At 47.1% G+C, this 15971-nt stretch overlaps 2 protein-coding genes across 7 annotated transcripts in view; one reads left to right on the top strand and one right to left on the bottom strand.

Annotated features, from left to right (window-relative positions):
• LOC309539925 (kyphoscoliosis peptidase-like) overlaps positions 1–15971 on the top strand; it is a 360319-nt gene that overhangs the window by 163161 nt on the left and 181187 nt on the right. The window lies entirely within an intron of this gene.
• The window catches only part of SLC4A11 (solute carrier family 4 member 11), a 251928-nt gene that overhangs the window by 135123 nt on the left and 100834 nt on the right, over positions 1–15971 (bottom strand). For all 6 annotated transcript variants that reach the window (XM_082236390.1, XM_082236389.1, XM_082236394.1 and 3 more), the window contains exon 2: positions 1078–1128. In XM_082236390.1, the coding sequence (XP_082092516.1) occupies positions 1078–1128 (51 nt within the window). The remainder of the gene's footprint in view (positions 1–1077; positions 1129–15971) is intronic.

Here is a 15971-nt window from a genome sequence, read left to right as displayed (position 1 = left end):
CATCTGAAGGCAGCCGTGTTCAGGGAAGCTTTTAATGTTTAACAGACCACTGTATATTGCAGGGAATTGGACTAGATCGTGGGTCGGCAAACTAAGGCATGCAGGCCGGATCAGGCCCAATTGCCTTCTGGATCCGGTCCGCAGACGGTCCGGGAATTGCTGCATGGATCGCCAGCGTGCACGTTCCTTCCCTCTCCCTCATACGGTGGGAGTGGCTTCTCCTGGCTTCTCCCCACCGTGCCTAGAGGAGGAAGGGGGCTGGGCCTTGTTGGTGCCAGCAGCAGCTGTTGCACTCGAGCGGCTGCCATTTTAAGCAGCCCCTCTCCAGAGCCCTTTCTCATGCCGCTCATCATTCCGCCGCCACCAGACCCTGCCGCTCGGAAGACACTGGTAAGCAGCCACCGGGGCTCGTGGTGCCTTTGCATCATGTTTGTTCCCCAAAATATAGTCCAGCCCCCCACAAGGTCTGAAGGACAGTGGACCGGCCTCCTGCTGAAAATGTTTGCTGGCCCCTGGTCCCTTCCAACTCTATGATCCCTCCAGGCGAGGGCCATATTCCCCAGAGAAGGAAATCTACTTGCTTCCTGGACCCAAGAGCTCGTAACACAGAGCACCCTCCATCATGCCAGTTTCTATTTATTGGCCCCAATCCATCTCATCGCCACCTCCAGGCAACGGTCAAACACTTGAGCTGCCTTCTCCCGATTCAGATGGTACGGAGAGATGGAGTTGTGTGTCACACCCTGACAAAGTCCCCCGGTGCTTTCATATAACTGGTGAATAGCAATGGAGAACAAGATTAACTCCCCGTAGGACGCTGCAAGAAATGATAAGATTTCTGATTGCTAAGTTCTGGATGAAGGGAGCGAGTCTCCTCCCTCCAGGAAACATTTGGGAACTGCTGCTTTGAAGGAAGAACAGACAGCAAAGAGATAAAATGCAAAGAAGTCAGCCAGCGGGAGATAAAACAAACAAACATGTGGGCTCTGCAACAAGGTGTTGCAGCGCAGAGTGTTGCCATTTGGGCTACATTAGCAGAAGTTGAATTTGCTACTCGTAAGGTAGGATTCTACTTGCCTGTTTCTTCGAAGAAGTAGCCGTTCCTGGACATCGCTGCCGGTGGGCTTTCTAAGAGGAGAAATAAGAGAAAAACAAATTAAGAGGGCATCTCAGACAATTCAGGGGTTTCTTTTTAAACGAATGGACATTTATTCTTTGGCATGCTTCACTTTTCTTCCGGAATGTCTCCGTTACATGGATTTAACATATGAAAACGTAGGTATATTTGCAAGCGCTGGTTTCCATTAGCCTTTATTTATTAGTATTCACTTTATCTCACCCAGGGCAACACAAAAACGACTTACAACCAACCAAACAGACAGGCAAAACCTCCCACAGAGATTCATTAAACCCAAGAAGGGAAAGAAATGGATTAAAAACATCTCACCCACTTCTAAAAGGCCAGAGACAGTCAAAAGCCTGATTATAAAGTTTTTGCCTGGTACCTAAATACATGCTATAAGGGCGCCAGGTGAGTCTTCCTTTGACTACACGCTTCGTGAAAAAGTAGACTAAAGTCAACGTGTTTTTACAGAAATGGCAACTCTTAAACATCCCATGTGCAAGTTGAAGCCATCCTATCCGGATCCGTCCTGAACTTTCGTCTTCATTTCCAGGCAAACAGGCTGCTAGGAATCTCACCGCGATAGGGGTGATGGATGAGCACAATGAGATTCGGAAAGAGAGCAGGCACCGGGAAGGGCACAAAGCTTCGGGGCGACTCACACAAGAGGCTAATGCAACGTGAAACGGCACACAAGGTTTGCCAGGAGGCAGCAAAGAGGCTACTCTCTTTCACCGTTACATAATCCCAGGGTCACCCGGAGGCCCATCTCTGCCTTTGTTTACAGGCACATCCCTCACTTTCCTCCAGGTGCTCGTATATCAAAAAAATGAGCCCTTGCCTCTTAAGGCAAAGATGGGGAATCTGCAGAAGTTGAGGGACTCTGGTATGGTGGGAGTAGTAGTCTAGCAAACCAGGCAGAGCCTTCTTGGTAGTGGCGCCCGCCCTGTGCAAAGCCCTCCTGCCAGATGAAAAGGAGATAGAAGTTCTACATACAAGTTTTTTTAAAAGTAAAGGACCCCTGGTCGGTTAAGTCCAGTCAAAGGAGTCTATGGGGTTGAGGCACTCATCTCACTTTCAGGCCAAGGGAGCCGGCGTTTGTCCACAGACAGCTTTCCGGGTCATGTGGCCGGCATGTCTAAACCGCTTCTGGCGCAACAGGACACCGCGATGGAAACCAGAGCACACGGAAACGCTATTTACCTTCCTGCTGCAGTGGTACCTATTTATCCACTTGCACTGGTGTGCTTTCAAACTGCTACGTTGGCAGGAGCTGGGACCGAACAACGGGAGCTCACCCTGTCACGGAGATTCAAACCACCGACCTTCTGATCGGCAAGCCCAAGAGGCTCAGTGGTTTAGACAACAGCGCCACCCGTGTCCCATGTTTTAGAAGACAGCCATGATTATGTTTTTGTAGCTGATGGAAGCCACCCAGAGTGACTGGGGCAACCCAGTCAGATGGCAGGGGACAAATAATACTATTCTATTATTACCTGGACTAGTGATGTATGGAAGTGAGAGCTGGACCATACAGAAGGCTGATCGCTGAAGAAGTGATGCTTTTGAATTCTGGTGCTGGAGGAGACTCTTGGGAGTCCCATGGACTGCAAGAAGATCAAACCTCTCCATTCTTAGGGAAATCAGCCCTGAGTGCTCACTGGAAGGACAGATCCTGAAGCTGAGGCTCCAAGACTTTGGCCACCTCATGAGAAGAGAAGACTCCCTGGAAAAGACCCTGATGTTGGGAAAGATGGAGGGCACAAGGAGAAGGGGACGACAGAGGACGAGATGGGGGGACAGTGTCCTCGAAGCTACCAGCATGAGTTTGACCAAACTGCGGGAGGCAGTGGAACACAGGAGGGTCTGGCGTGCTCTGGTCCAGGGGGTCACGAAGAGGCGGACACGACTAAACGACAAAAATTACCTGGACAGCACCACTTTGGAGAGGTCTGGTTTAACATCGCACGTGAGCACAGCCAAATTGGAAGCCATTAGGTCCCAGGGCTAGGAATTCGAACAGGTATCTGCTTTGTGGACCTGAGCATGAAGGTGTTGCTTCTGCTCCTCCTGCGTCTAGATGCAGCCCTTATACTTCTTGTCACAGAATGAGGCCGCAATGGACCCCATGCATGAAGCATTCAATAAGAAGAGGATCCCATGCACAAAACGTTCAATAAAGAGATAGAGATCTAGAAGAACAGAGCAATTTGAAGGGCTAACCCTGTGCCTTTAAACGGCAGTGTTTTCAGAAATGTCCCCGAGACAGAACACACTCAAGACATGTTGCTGTGCAAATACCGGAATCTCAGGAAAGCACAAGAAAGCAGAACAAGACACAGGAGCAGGCTTGTCAGATCAATGTTTTTCCAAAAAATAATAATAGTCAGAATATTATTAGCTCGTGTGCGTTCTGCAGTGCTTCTGCGTTGAGCCATTCTGACACGAGGAATATTACCCTGGAATTGAAAACATTCCTTAATAAGGGATGCTGCAAAAGAACGTCTTGAAACTCCGGCCCCATCAAGGTGAAGGGGTCAACTGCAGCTGAGAGACAAGAAGGGATATTGCCTCTCTTTCTTTTCCTCTTTCCATTTCATAGATTTTTCCCCCCTTTCACATTTGCACATTTGCATCCAACAACATTCCGTTATTAAATTCCTCAGAAGAGGAATTCCTCGGTGTCTTGCCAGCCAGCTTCCTTGATATTAAAAACATAACAAAACCTGCAAATTCTAGTCTCCTGAGCTCTGCTATATCCCCAACATAAAAAGACAACCTTGCATTCCCCGAATACTTCACAGAAGCATTTCTAACTTGGGGGCAACCTGAAGGGAATACCTCCCCAGTTCCATGCTGTTGTTTCCACCCATCACGTCCTTTTATTCAGATGCCCAAAATCATTTGCAGTTAAGCCACTGTTCCACGGCCCTGCAAAACTCCCCATTTCATAGGGGTTTCCATAAGCCTTTATTTATTAGTATTCATTATTATTAGTATTCACTTTATCTCACAAAAACAACTTACAACCAACCAAACAGACAGGCAAAACCTCCCACAGAGATTCGTTAAACCCAAGAGGGAAAAGAAATGGATTAAAAACATCTCACCCACTTCTAAAAGGCCACAGACAGTCAAAAGCCTGGTTATAGAATAAAGTTTTTGCTTGGTGCCTAAATACATGCAATAAAGGCGCCAGGCGAGCCTTCCTTTGACAATGCGCTTCGTGAAGAAGTAGACTAAAGTCGACGTGTTTTTACCAAAATGGCAACTCTTAAACGTCCCATGTGCAAGTTGAAGCCATCCTATCCAGATTCGTCCTGAACTTTCGTCTTCATTTCCAGGCAAACAGGCTGCTAGGAATCTCACCATGATAGGGGTGATGGATGAGCACAATGAGATTCAGAAAGAAGAAGAGCAGGCACCGGGAAAAGGAAGGGCACTAAGCTTTGGGGCAGGCACAGAACGGGGTCACCGTCTTGTCTTCTTGCCACCCACCATTCTGTGGCACTTCAGTGACGCCCTTTGGTTTGAAAACACATGAAACTGACTTGGTATGGCCATTGGTTCATCTAGCAACATACCGTCAGTTCTAACTGGCAACAGCTCTCCAGGATTCTCTGGCCTGAGTCTCTCCTGGTCCTTCCTTGAGATGCTCAGGATTGCACCTGGCTGGGACCTTCTACATGCCAAGCAAATGCTCTACCACTGCCCAAAGGGGAAGCAATTCTCTCCAGTGCAAAAGGTGAATGTATTATCTGCTCACAGGATTTTTTATCCTGGAACGCAACGTTAGGCCCGAGGCCAGCACAAGACACAACCCCAAACAGTTGTTGCAGTACCTTTAGGGATCACAACAAAGCCATGCAAGATCTGAGGAGGTCCTTCCCTACTCCCAAGGATACTGGAAGCAGCTGAGCCTGGAGCCAAGGTGACATTCGAACCCAGGTCCTCCAGGTTCAAAACCCACCCTAACCCTACATTTTGCAACAGATTGCTGGGTGCAAACAGCTCTAAATTACAATGAGGGCAGGGAAGAGACAGGGGAATTTGCTGCCAATGCCTTAGTGGGCCTTCACAATACAGTAGTATCATGGTTCTTGAATTTAATCCATTCCGGGAGTCTGTTTGGCTCCCGAAACCGTTCGAAAACCAAGGCGCGGCTTCCGACTGGCTGCAGAAAAACGGTCGCAAACCAGAACACTTACTTCTGGGTTTGCAGCGTTCGAGTACCAAGGTACCACTGTATCTGATTAATGCATAAAACGATTTGCCCACAATATTTCGCTAAGCTTCTGTCTTTACAGTCTCTTTCCTGCACACCCCTTTCCAAAGAGTGGGAGCTGGGAGGTGCACCTTCCAGTCCAACCCTGAACAGACACTGCCAATTTGCTTTTGCAACATCCTATTAGGGTGTCCGTGCAGCCGCTGCTTACAGAACTTATGAGACAAGGTCTGTTTCGGAAAGGGTGAGGTCCACATCCTCAAGGAACAGTGAACAGGCTCACAGACAGCAGCCTCTTCCGGATGCAAGATGCTGGACAGTCTTTATTCATCCATATTTTGGCCTTTTTTTGGCTGTTGGCCCAGGATTCAATAGGTGGACAATTAAGGAAAGAGAGGGTTTGTGCCTACATTTGGCCGGTTATTTCGTACCACCAGGAGGGTGGGAAGGTGGAGTTTAGCGGTTTTAGAAGTTGTGTGTCTTTGTTTGTATAGGCCTTAGTTTGCCTACCCCGGATTTAGGGCTTTAAAGGTCAGCACCAACATTTTGAACTACTCACTTTATTAACTACTCGCTAACTTTGTCACGGGACGTGGGTGGCGCTATGGGTTAAACCACAGAGCCTAGGACTTGCCGATCAGAAGGTCAGTGGTTTGAATCCCTGCGACGGGGTGAGCTCCCGTTGCTCGGTCCCTGCTCCTGCCAACCTAGCAGTTTGAAAGCACATCAAAGTGCAAGTAGATAAATAGGTACTGCTCCGGCGGGAAGGTAAACGGCGTTTCCGTGCGCTGCTCTGGTTCGCCAGAAGCGGTTTAGTCATGCTGGCCACATGACCTGGAAGCTGTACGCCGGCTCCCTCGGCCAATAAAGCCAGATGAGCGGCGCAACCCCAGAGTCAGCCACGACTGGACCTAATGGTCACGGGTCCCTTTACCTTTACCTTAACTTTGTCACAGATCTTAACAATGGGAAAATGCCAACAACTTCGCTTGGGTCAAGACACCGCTGTATTTCCCCAGCAGAGAAGCTAAGCTCATGTGAATGATCATTAATTCTGTTCTGGTTTCTGCTGAAAAAATGCATCAGGAAGCGTTCCCCTCCTTCCTGGTGCCAAACACATCTCCGCTGCCAACACACCTTTGTCAAACTTCAAGCCCTAACCCAGTTTTGCTTCTGTTGCGGCTGAAGAGATTGACAGAAACAGGGAAGGGGAAGCTTCGCTAATGAGAAATAAGAAATGCTGTACAAGCTCGCTAAGTAGGTCAGGCCTCCCTCATATTGCGCGGCATCACTCAGAGCCACGGCTAAGGAGGAATAACACCTGCCCATGAAAATGAAGAGGACGCGGAAACAGCAACACCCAGTCAGGAGGACCCGGGGGCGCCTGCCTGTCAGTCTCCCTCCCTCCTACCTCCCTCCCTTACCTTAATGGTTGCCATTAATTTGATTTTGAACTTGATTTGATTTAATTTTGAACTGATTTTAAAATGAATTGATTTTAGAATGTTGTGTTACTTTTATTGTTGTTAGCCGCTCTGAGCCCGGCTTTGGCTGGGGAGGGCGGGATATAAATAAAATTTTATTATTATTATTATTTATTATTATTATTTATTATTATTATTATGGGCAGAGGGCAAAGGCATCCACAACGGAGCCATCTCTGAGAAGGGGTCCAGCTTGGTGCCTGCCTCCGACAATCCCACAGCAACCCCAGGGGACAAGAAACAGCCTCGTGTTTGGATAGTTCCAAAATTCTGCAACTGGTTGCCTAACCCCCTAATATAGTTCGTTTATTGATCTTGCCAAGCTCTGCGTCTCAAAATGAGATTTCGGTTCGGAGACAGTCGTGGGGGGGGGGGTTACATCTAGGCCAAATCTGGGCTGCTCGCTCCCTAAGCCGAAAACACACCCAATTTTGCTCCTTTCGTAGGACCACTCTACAGGCAGGGTTAGAAACTCAACTCACTATACAGTGGACACTCGGTTTGCTAACGTGATCCATGCGGGATGCACGTTTGCAACCCGCAGCATTCGCAACCCACGTCTGCGCATGTTGTGATTCAGCGCTTCTGCGCATGCGCAAAGCGCGATTTAGTGCTTGTGTGCATGTGCGACCGCCGAAACCCGGAAGTAATCCATTCCGGTACTTCCAGATTTCAGCAGTCCGTAACCCAAAAAAACGCAACCTGAAGCGTCTGTAATCTGAGGTATGACTGTATAAGCTAGGCTCAAAACGGCTCCTTAAACCAGGGTTACAGTCGCCAAGACGGAATGCATAGTTGCCATTTCAGAGGGCAGACAGCTCAAAAGTTGTATTATTTTTCAACACGACTTTCTGGTTGCTCTGATTTCACAGGCAAGGGAGAAGAGTGAAAGGGAGGTTTCGCAGCTCAGCCTCTAGCCCCTCTCATTTCCCAAGCCAGCCAGGCGCCGGCTACAGTAGACCCCCTGCCAGGATCGCTCTCTGCAGGCACTAAAGGGATTGCTTTGCAGAAAGAAGCCGCCTCCGTTTTTTTAAAAATAGCACGGGAACCAGCAGAGGGGACCCTTCTCTCCATCCCGAAGGAGCAACAAGAGTTTTAATTTCCCTCTTTCTTGTTATTATTCATCACACTTCCAGCCTGTCGTTCTTGCAAGGATATTAAGGCAGACGGCCGGCCCTATCCTTAAGCACATTGGGGAAGCTGCCTCAGGCAGTACTCTAGGAAGCCAGTGGGGTTAGGGTGTCAGATGAGGACCTGGGAGATCAGGGTTCAAATCCCCACTCAGCCATGAAAGGTGACCTTGGAGTCAGTCTTAACCTACCTCACGGAGTTGTTGCAGGGATTAACTGAGCGGGAAGGAGACGGCCACGTACTCCCTGGAGAAAAAGGTGGGATATAAAAAGCTCTTCTGCTCACCTGTTTAAGAAAGCTGAAAGGGCCAGCCAGGTGGAGAGGTCAGTCGCCAACCTGAGATCCAGAGATCTCCACGTGGCCACAACTGGACCCACATCAGTTACAAAACATGACAGGCACCTGGGTAACTGGACCTGCGCCAATCTCAAAGAAACCCAGCTCCTGCATGCTGTTTTTGGATATACAGTGGTGCCTCGCAAGACAAAAAGAATCCGTTCTGTGATTCTCTTCGTCTAGCGGTTTTTTCGTCTTGCGAAGCAAGCCCATTGAAGGATTAGCGGATTAGCGCTTTTAGCGGCTTTTAGCGGCTTATCTGCTGATCAGATCAGCTGATAAGCGGCTTAGCGGCTTAGCAAAAGGGGGGAGGGGAAAAAACCAGCAGGAACTCGCAAGACATTGTCGTCTTGCGAAGCAAGCCCATAGGAAATTCGTTTTGCGAAGCACCTCCAAAACAGAAAACTCTGTCGTCTAGCGGGTTTTCCGTCTTGCGAGGCATTCGTCTTGCGGGGCACCACTGTAGATGTGCTGGTGTTTTTTGTTTTTTTAAAGAGTATGCCAGCATCAAATTAGATAGATAATTTATTACGGTCAAATACCAGCTCACATAACATAACACAATAAAAACAGCGTTCATAAAGATAAAATATACAATCAGAGCAGATTGCAGCAATAGCTCATGAGTTAAAATTGAGATATATCCATACACCCGCACAACTGAGATTTGGGCTACCATAAAAAATTGACCCTGAGGCGCTCCAAAGGGCAACTTCAGCATTTCCCTAGTAAGCTATTTTATTCTAGAGGATGATCTGTGCCTACAAATCTGGGCGCAGAATCTGGCTAACAGCCAGGTCGTCTTGTGATCTTTGCCTAAGAGGAGAGAATTAAATTTAGACTCGTCTGAAAGATCGGCGAGCCTCTTCAGCAAAGGATCAATGGTGTCTCTACGAATCTCAACATAAAAAGGACATCTAAAAAATATGTGTTTGGGGCTTCCTATTTCCCCCTAATGGGCAGGCACAAAGTCTCTGTGTGTATAAGACTCTTCTATAGGAGCCTTCCAGAACCGGTGAGGGCAAGGCTGAGCTTCTAGCAAGAGTAAAAGCCCTTCTTGTGTCAGTATGAGATTGCTTCCGGTCGTGTGCCTGCCCCTCTCTGCATGTGTGCTTCTCATTCCTCCATTTGTTCTGTTCCTGTTTTCTAAGTTTGCAATAAATCGGTGACGGGAGTTGTCTGTAGATTTTTGGAACCGTAAAGTTTTCCAGTGCAAACCAGGCATCGTAACTGTTCAATGCACAACATCAGGACCTGCCCTCCCTCTGACCCCACCATGGGTTCTACACAACTTTTCAGCTGCAGACACTGAAAACAACCATGACAGCATCCCAGGCAATGGAAGCAAAGGCCAGGCATCTCATATTGCAGCTCCTACAATGAGCTGGGGTTGAGATAGTAAGACCACATCTGGGTCCTGTTCTGAGCATCACAATTTAAGAAGGCTGTTGACAAGCTGGAAAGTGTACAGAGGAGAGCGACCAAGATGATCAACTCTACAATTCTATGGCTTCTATGACCTCCTGTTGTCTTTGTCCATGAAGTTTTCTTGGCAGGGATACTGGAGTGGCTTGCCGGTTCCTGCTCCGGTGGATCACGTTTGGTCAAAACTCTTAAAAAGCAGAGACATCACCTTGCCAACAAAGGTCCTTATAGTTAAAGCTATGGTTTTCCCAGTAGTGATGTATGGAAGTTAGAGCTGGACCATAAAGAAGGCTGATTGCCAAAGAATTGATGCTTTTGAATTCTGGTGCTGGAGGAGACTCTTGAGAGTCCCATGGACTGCAAGAAGATCCAACCTCTCCATTCTGAAGGAAATCAGCCCTGTGTGCTCACTGGAAGGGCAGATCCTGAAGCTGAGGCTCCAATACTTTGGCCACCTCATGAGAAGAAAAGACTCCCTGGAAAAGACCCTGATGCTGGGAAAGATGGAGGGCACAAGGAGAAGGGGACAACAGAGGACGAGATGGTGGGACAGTGTTCTCGAAGCTACCAGCATGAGTTTGACCAAACTGCGGGAGGCAGTAGAAGACAGGAGTGCCTGGCGTGCTCTGGTCCATGTGGTCACGAAGAGTCAGACATGACTAAATGACTAAACAACAACAAATGACCTCCTAGGTACTTTCCAGTTCTTTACGATGCTTCTGCAAAGCACCGTTCCAGTTTAACCAGGCAAGTGACCTCATGCCCGTCCCTTGCTGTGTCACAGTAATAGTGAGGACTCAATCAGCCTTTGGTACCCAGGTGTACACAGCTTCAAAGGATGATGAAAAACTCAAAGAACGGAGGGCTGTAGCCAAGTTAGGAAGGGTCACAGAAGAGTTCAGGTGGAAAGAGATGGGCAAGGGGGGCAAGTGGAGGCCAGGGCCTTGCAATAAGCTATGTGCCCCATAAGCAGAGACCAGAAAGAGCGCAAATTCCCTCTAGGGAGAAGAGAAGAGGCATTTTATGAAGAGAGAAAGCTGGAGAGAGAGAGAGAGAGAGAGAGAGAGAGAGAGAGAGAACAATCTAATATGCAAAGAGGAAGGAAAGATTTGAATACTGCTACAGCTTGGAGCTCTGCGGGCACAGAGGAAATGAAAAGGATTTGGAAGAAATGATTCAGCAATCCTGCCCAATGAGAGATGGACTGGAGCATGGGTAGGCAAACTAAGGCCCGGGGGCTGGATCCGGCCCAATCGGCTTCTAAATCCAGCCCACAGACGGTCCAGGAATCAGCGTGTTTTTACACGAATAGAATGTGCCCTTTTATTAAAAATGCATCTCTGGGTTATTTGTGGGGCATAGGAATTCGTTCATTTTTTTCCTTCCCAAAATATAGTCCAGTCCCTCACAAGGTCTGAGGGACAGTGGACCGGCCCCCTGCTGAAAAAGTTTGCTGCCCCCTGGACTGGATGGATCTCTGCCTGCTGAAATGCCAAGTGAACGGGGGTAGGAAACGAATTCTGAAGAGGGTAGGAGGAGGACAGAAAAATATAAGTAGAGGGAAGTTGTAGGGGCATGACAATACAGTACTGGACTAAAAAAAACAGGCGCTAAATGAATGCAAGTTCATTTCCTAAAGTTTAGCAATTAAGTTTTCACTCCATGTCTGATGTATGTGTTTATGTATTAGCTGTGCTTTGCAATATGCAGAAGAGAAAGGTTAAAGCATCCTAACAAATTTTGCAGTACGTTAAACGTCCATCACAACGAACACTTTTCATTCCAGCAAGCATTTTATGAACTTAACTGCTTTTGTTTTCACTGGATTGAGTTGCTTGTAAAGACTGCTGCAGTTGAGCAGTATATACACTGTCAAAATAGATAAATGAAATAAATTGGAACCTCTAGGCTGGCAAAACTGACTCTAGAGGAAGCAAGAAAACTGCATATTGCAGGAAACTGAAGCCCCAAGAAGGAACTTCTACAAACCACTGAATCCCATGGTTTTCCTGCTGGAGCCACCAAGAGATCAACTTCAGACTCACAACAACTTCAGACTCACAACAGCCATCACACCGGACAGACAACAGCAGATGTTAATAATAATAATAATAATAATAATAATAATAATAATAATAATAATAATTTATTATTTATCCCTGCCCACTCTGGGTGGCTCCCAACAGATTATTAAAAACACATCAACATCAAACATTACAAACTTCCCTAAATAGGGCTGCCTTCAGATGTCTTCTAAAAGTCTGGTAGTTGTTTATTTCCTTGACATCTGATGGGAGGGCGTTCCACAGAGTGGGCGTCACCACCGAGAAGGCCCTCTGCCTGGTTCCCTCTAGCTTTGCTTCTTGCAGGGAGGGAACTGCCAGAAGGCCCTCGGTGCTGGACCTCAGTGTCCGGGCTGAACGATGGGGGTGGAGACGCTCCTTCAGATATACTGGACCGAGGCCATTTAGGGCTTTAAAGGTCAGCACCAACACTTTGAATCGTGCTCGGAAACGTACTGGGAGCCAATGCAGATCTCTCAGGACTGGTGTTATGTAGTCCTGGCGGCTGCCCCCAGTCACCAGTCTAGCTGCCACATTCTGGATTAGTTGTAGTTTCTGGGTCACCTTCAAAGGTAGCCCCACGTAGAGTGCATTGCAGTAGTCCAAGCTGGAGATAACCAGAGCATGCACCACTCTGGCAAGACAGTCTGCAGGCAGGGAAGGTCTCATCCTGTGTAACAGATAGAGCTGGTAAACAGCTGCCCTGGATACAGAATTGACCTGTGCTTCCATTGACAGCTGTGAGTCCAAAATGACTCCCAGGCTGCGCACCTGGTCCTTCAGGGGCACAGTTACCCCATTCAGGACCAGGGAGTCCTCCACACCTGCCCGCCTCCTGTCCCCCAAAAACAGTACTTCTGTCTTGTCAGGATTCAACCTCAGTGCTGATGCTGATATAGAACATTTTGGTGTAGTTCAGATTCACCAACTGAATACCAAGGAAAATCACTTATCCTCCACATGTCTCTAATAACGGGAAATGGGCAGTGGAGTGTATAGAACAAAAAATGAACTTCAGACCACAAGGCACCTGAAACCTAGTTAGATATCCTTTGCTACTGGATATGGTTTCACAGATGCAGCCAAGCCATCTCCATCTCTCTTCCGAAACTGCATGCAAGCATCCCTAACGAAGAGCACACAGTTCAAAAGCCGCCAGCTGGACCCATTAGAAAGCATCGTTCCATTCACTTTATGTTTCCCCTTTGCCACAGAGGAAGCTTGCAGCCCGGCAGGATCCTGGTCGTAGCAGCTGCTGTGTGCGTCTGCAAATGGAGCCCACGGGAGCCAGAGAGCCAGCGGGAAGAGCAAAAATAACTTCTCTGCGCCCGTTGGTGAAGACTCGGCAGAGAAGCCAATTGCCACAAGTTGAAATAAAAGCACCGGGATGGGGCAGAAATGACTGGCAGAATCCGAGACCAGGGAGAAGAGTTGGTGGAAGAAGACTGGAAGAAATTTAAAGACTATCTACAGAAATATTGTAAAATTAATGAATGATAGAATGATGTTGGATAGCAACTAAGGGGTTTCCAGCTGTAATGATTTAAGGGAATATGAAAAAGGGGTTATAAATGGGTTAAAATCTAATGGTAAGGATTTGCTGAACCAATAAATTGAAGTGGAATACAAAAAAGGGAGGTATGAGGAGGTCCGGGAAATAAGTTAAAAGAAAATAAGTAAAAGGAAAAATGTATGTTTTTAACTGTTTTTATTTTGTATTTTTCTTTTTTCTTTTTCATTTTTACTGTTATATTTAAAAAAAAATTAATAAATATCTTTTTTAAAAAAAAAAGAAAAGCACCGGGATGGAATGAGAAAGTCTGTGCGTGAAAAGGGCAAGCGGAAACGTAAAGGCCCAGTTGTTCGTGGAAGAAGAAAGTGCCGTTTTGAAAAGTGAGAGGGAACAGGTGGTCCACAGCTGGTGCAAAGAGGAACAGGCTGCAGAAAGTGGAAATTGCAACTATCTTAAAGGTAAAGGGACCTGCGACCATTAGGTCCAGTCGTGACTGACTCTGGGGTTGCGGTGCTCATCTCGCTTTATTGGCCAAGGGAGCCGGCGTACAGCTTCCGGGTCATGTGGCCAGCATGACAAAGCCACTTCTGGTGAACCAGAGCAGCGCACAGAAACGCCATTTACCTTCCCGCCGGAGTGGTACCTATTTATCTACTTGCACTTTGTGCTTTCGAAATGCTAGGTTGGCAGGAGCAGGGACCGAGCAAGGGGAGCTCACCCCGTCGCGGGGATTCGAACCGCCGACCTTCTGATCGGCAAATCCTAGGCTCTGTGGTTTAATCCACAGCGCTACCTGCGTCCCAACTATCTTAGACTTGAGTTGAGTTGGAAATGGAAGAAAGGAGCAATTCCAGGTGAGTAGCTTCCTTCTGGATGATGGCAAGAAAGGACAGGGCTCAAATGGCACCCAAACAGCGTCGAGCGCATGAAAGGAATCACAGAACTGTAGAGTTGGAAGGTGTTAAGTTGTGGGTGAACATATCAGACAACACAGCGATTCTTCAAACAGCTCTTGTTTATTCACAGGCCAGAACAGAACTGGGCTGAAGGGTTCAGCCAATCTGCTTATATAGAGCTCCACTACAAAGCAACAGTAACAACTTTCTGTAACTATCCAATCACTGAACGTCACTTTCAATCCCTTATTTGCATATGTGGACCTGAGTGAAAACTACAGTATCCCCCTGCTGGCCCAGGGTGAGAACTTCAGTACATAACAGAAGGGACCCCGGGGGTCATCTAGTCCAACCCCCTGCAATGCAAGATTCTTTTGCCCAACGTGGGGCTCGAACCCAAGACCCTAAGAGCCGCATGTTCTACCGACTGCAGATTACCATTATGTTATTTTTATCTTTTGTTTGTAAGCCGCTTTGGGATGTATTTGAATAAAAAGCAGCACAGAAATAGAATAAAATCAATCAATCAATCAATATTACAGTACTGGCAGTTTCCAGTGCAGATCTGAACGGCAGCAAAACACTGAGCTGCCACAAACTGGTAGGTCGCATCCATCGTAGCATCCATTTAAAGCACATTTCTCTCTCCCCCCGCCCAAGAATCCTGAGAACTGTAGTTTGTTAATGGTACTGGGAGTTGTAGTTCCATGGTGAGTGAACTAGTTCCCATGGTTTTGTCTTTTTTATGGTGTGATATATAAGTATATATATATAGAGAGAGAACACGGCAAAGCGAGCCCCTCATTAAGTCTTGCCCAAACAAGACCAAAAAGGAACACAAAAACTTTGGCAAGTTCGCAGCTGATAATGGAAGGGAAAGGAGAATCTGAAATGTCCATTGCTAAGACCGTTTAAGCCTAATAATAAATAATAATAATTATAATAATAATACAATACATTAGAAGAACTGGCCACAGAAGACAAAGCACTACTGAAAGGAGCATTAAAGGAGGAGACAGCAGGGCAAGGCAGCTGAATTAATTCTTTGTGTCTGCCCTCACTTCAGAAAATGTAGGACAGACAGAATTGCATTTTATTTTATTTTTTAAAGAAGGGAGACTATCGGAGGGAGGGAGGGAAGGAGGGAGGGAGATCCAACAGCCAACAAACTCTAATCTTATGGAATTCCCTCCCCACAGAAGTGCATTCGGCACCCTCATTCTGAAGCTTTCATCACCTTTGAAGATGTACCTGTTTATGCTCTTAAGCATGTGGCGTGTGGTTGTGTGCTGTGGGGTTGGTCTGCTTGATGCCAGAGTCCCTTAAGCAATTCCTGGGGCCCTGGATCCAGGAAGAGTTAAAATCCAATGGAGGCTAAAGATAATGTCAAAAGAGCGTACAGTGGTACCTCACAAGACGAATGCCTCGCAAGACGAAAAACTCGCAAGACGAAAGAGTTTTTCGTTTTTTGAGTTGCTTCACAAGACGAATTTCCCTATGGGCTTGCTTCGCAAGACGAAAAACGAAAACGTCTTGCAAGTTTGTTTCCTTTTTCTTAAAACCGTTAATACCCAGGGTGACTTCGAGGAGCAACTCATAGCACGCGGTGTGGTAGCCTTTTTGAGGTTTTTTGAAGACTTTGGTGAATTTGAAGACTTTGGGAAACCGTGCTTCGCAAGACGAAAAAACTCGCAGAACGAATTAATTTCGTCTTGCGAGGCACCACTGCAAAGCAAAAGACAGACTTCCAGTTAAAATCATGGACCACAGAATTT

Source organism: Podarcis vaucheri (genome assembly GCF_965113315.1).
Source record: "Podarcis vaucheri genome assembly, chromosome: 9".
Taxonomy (NCBI): Eukaryota; Metazoa; Chordata; class Lepidosauria; order Squamata; family Lacertidae; genus Podarcis; species Podarcis vaucheri.
Note: the sequence above shows the minus strand (reverse complement) of the source record. Positions and strands in the feature narration are given on the sequence as shown.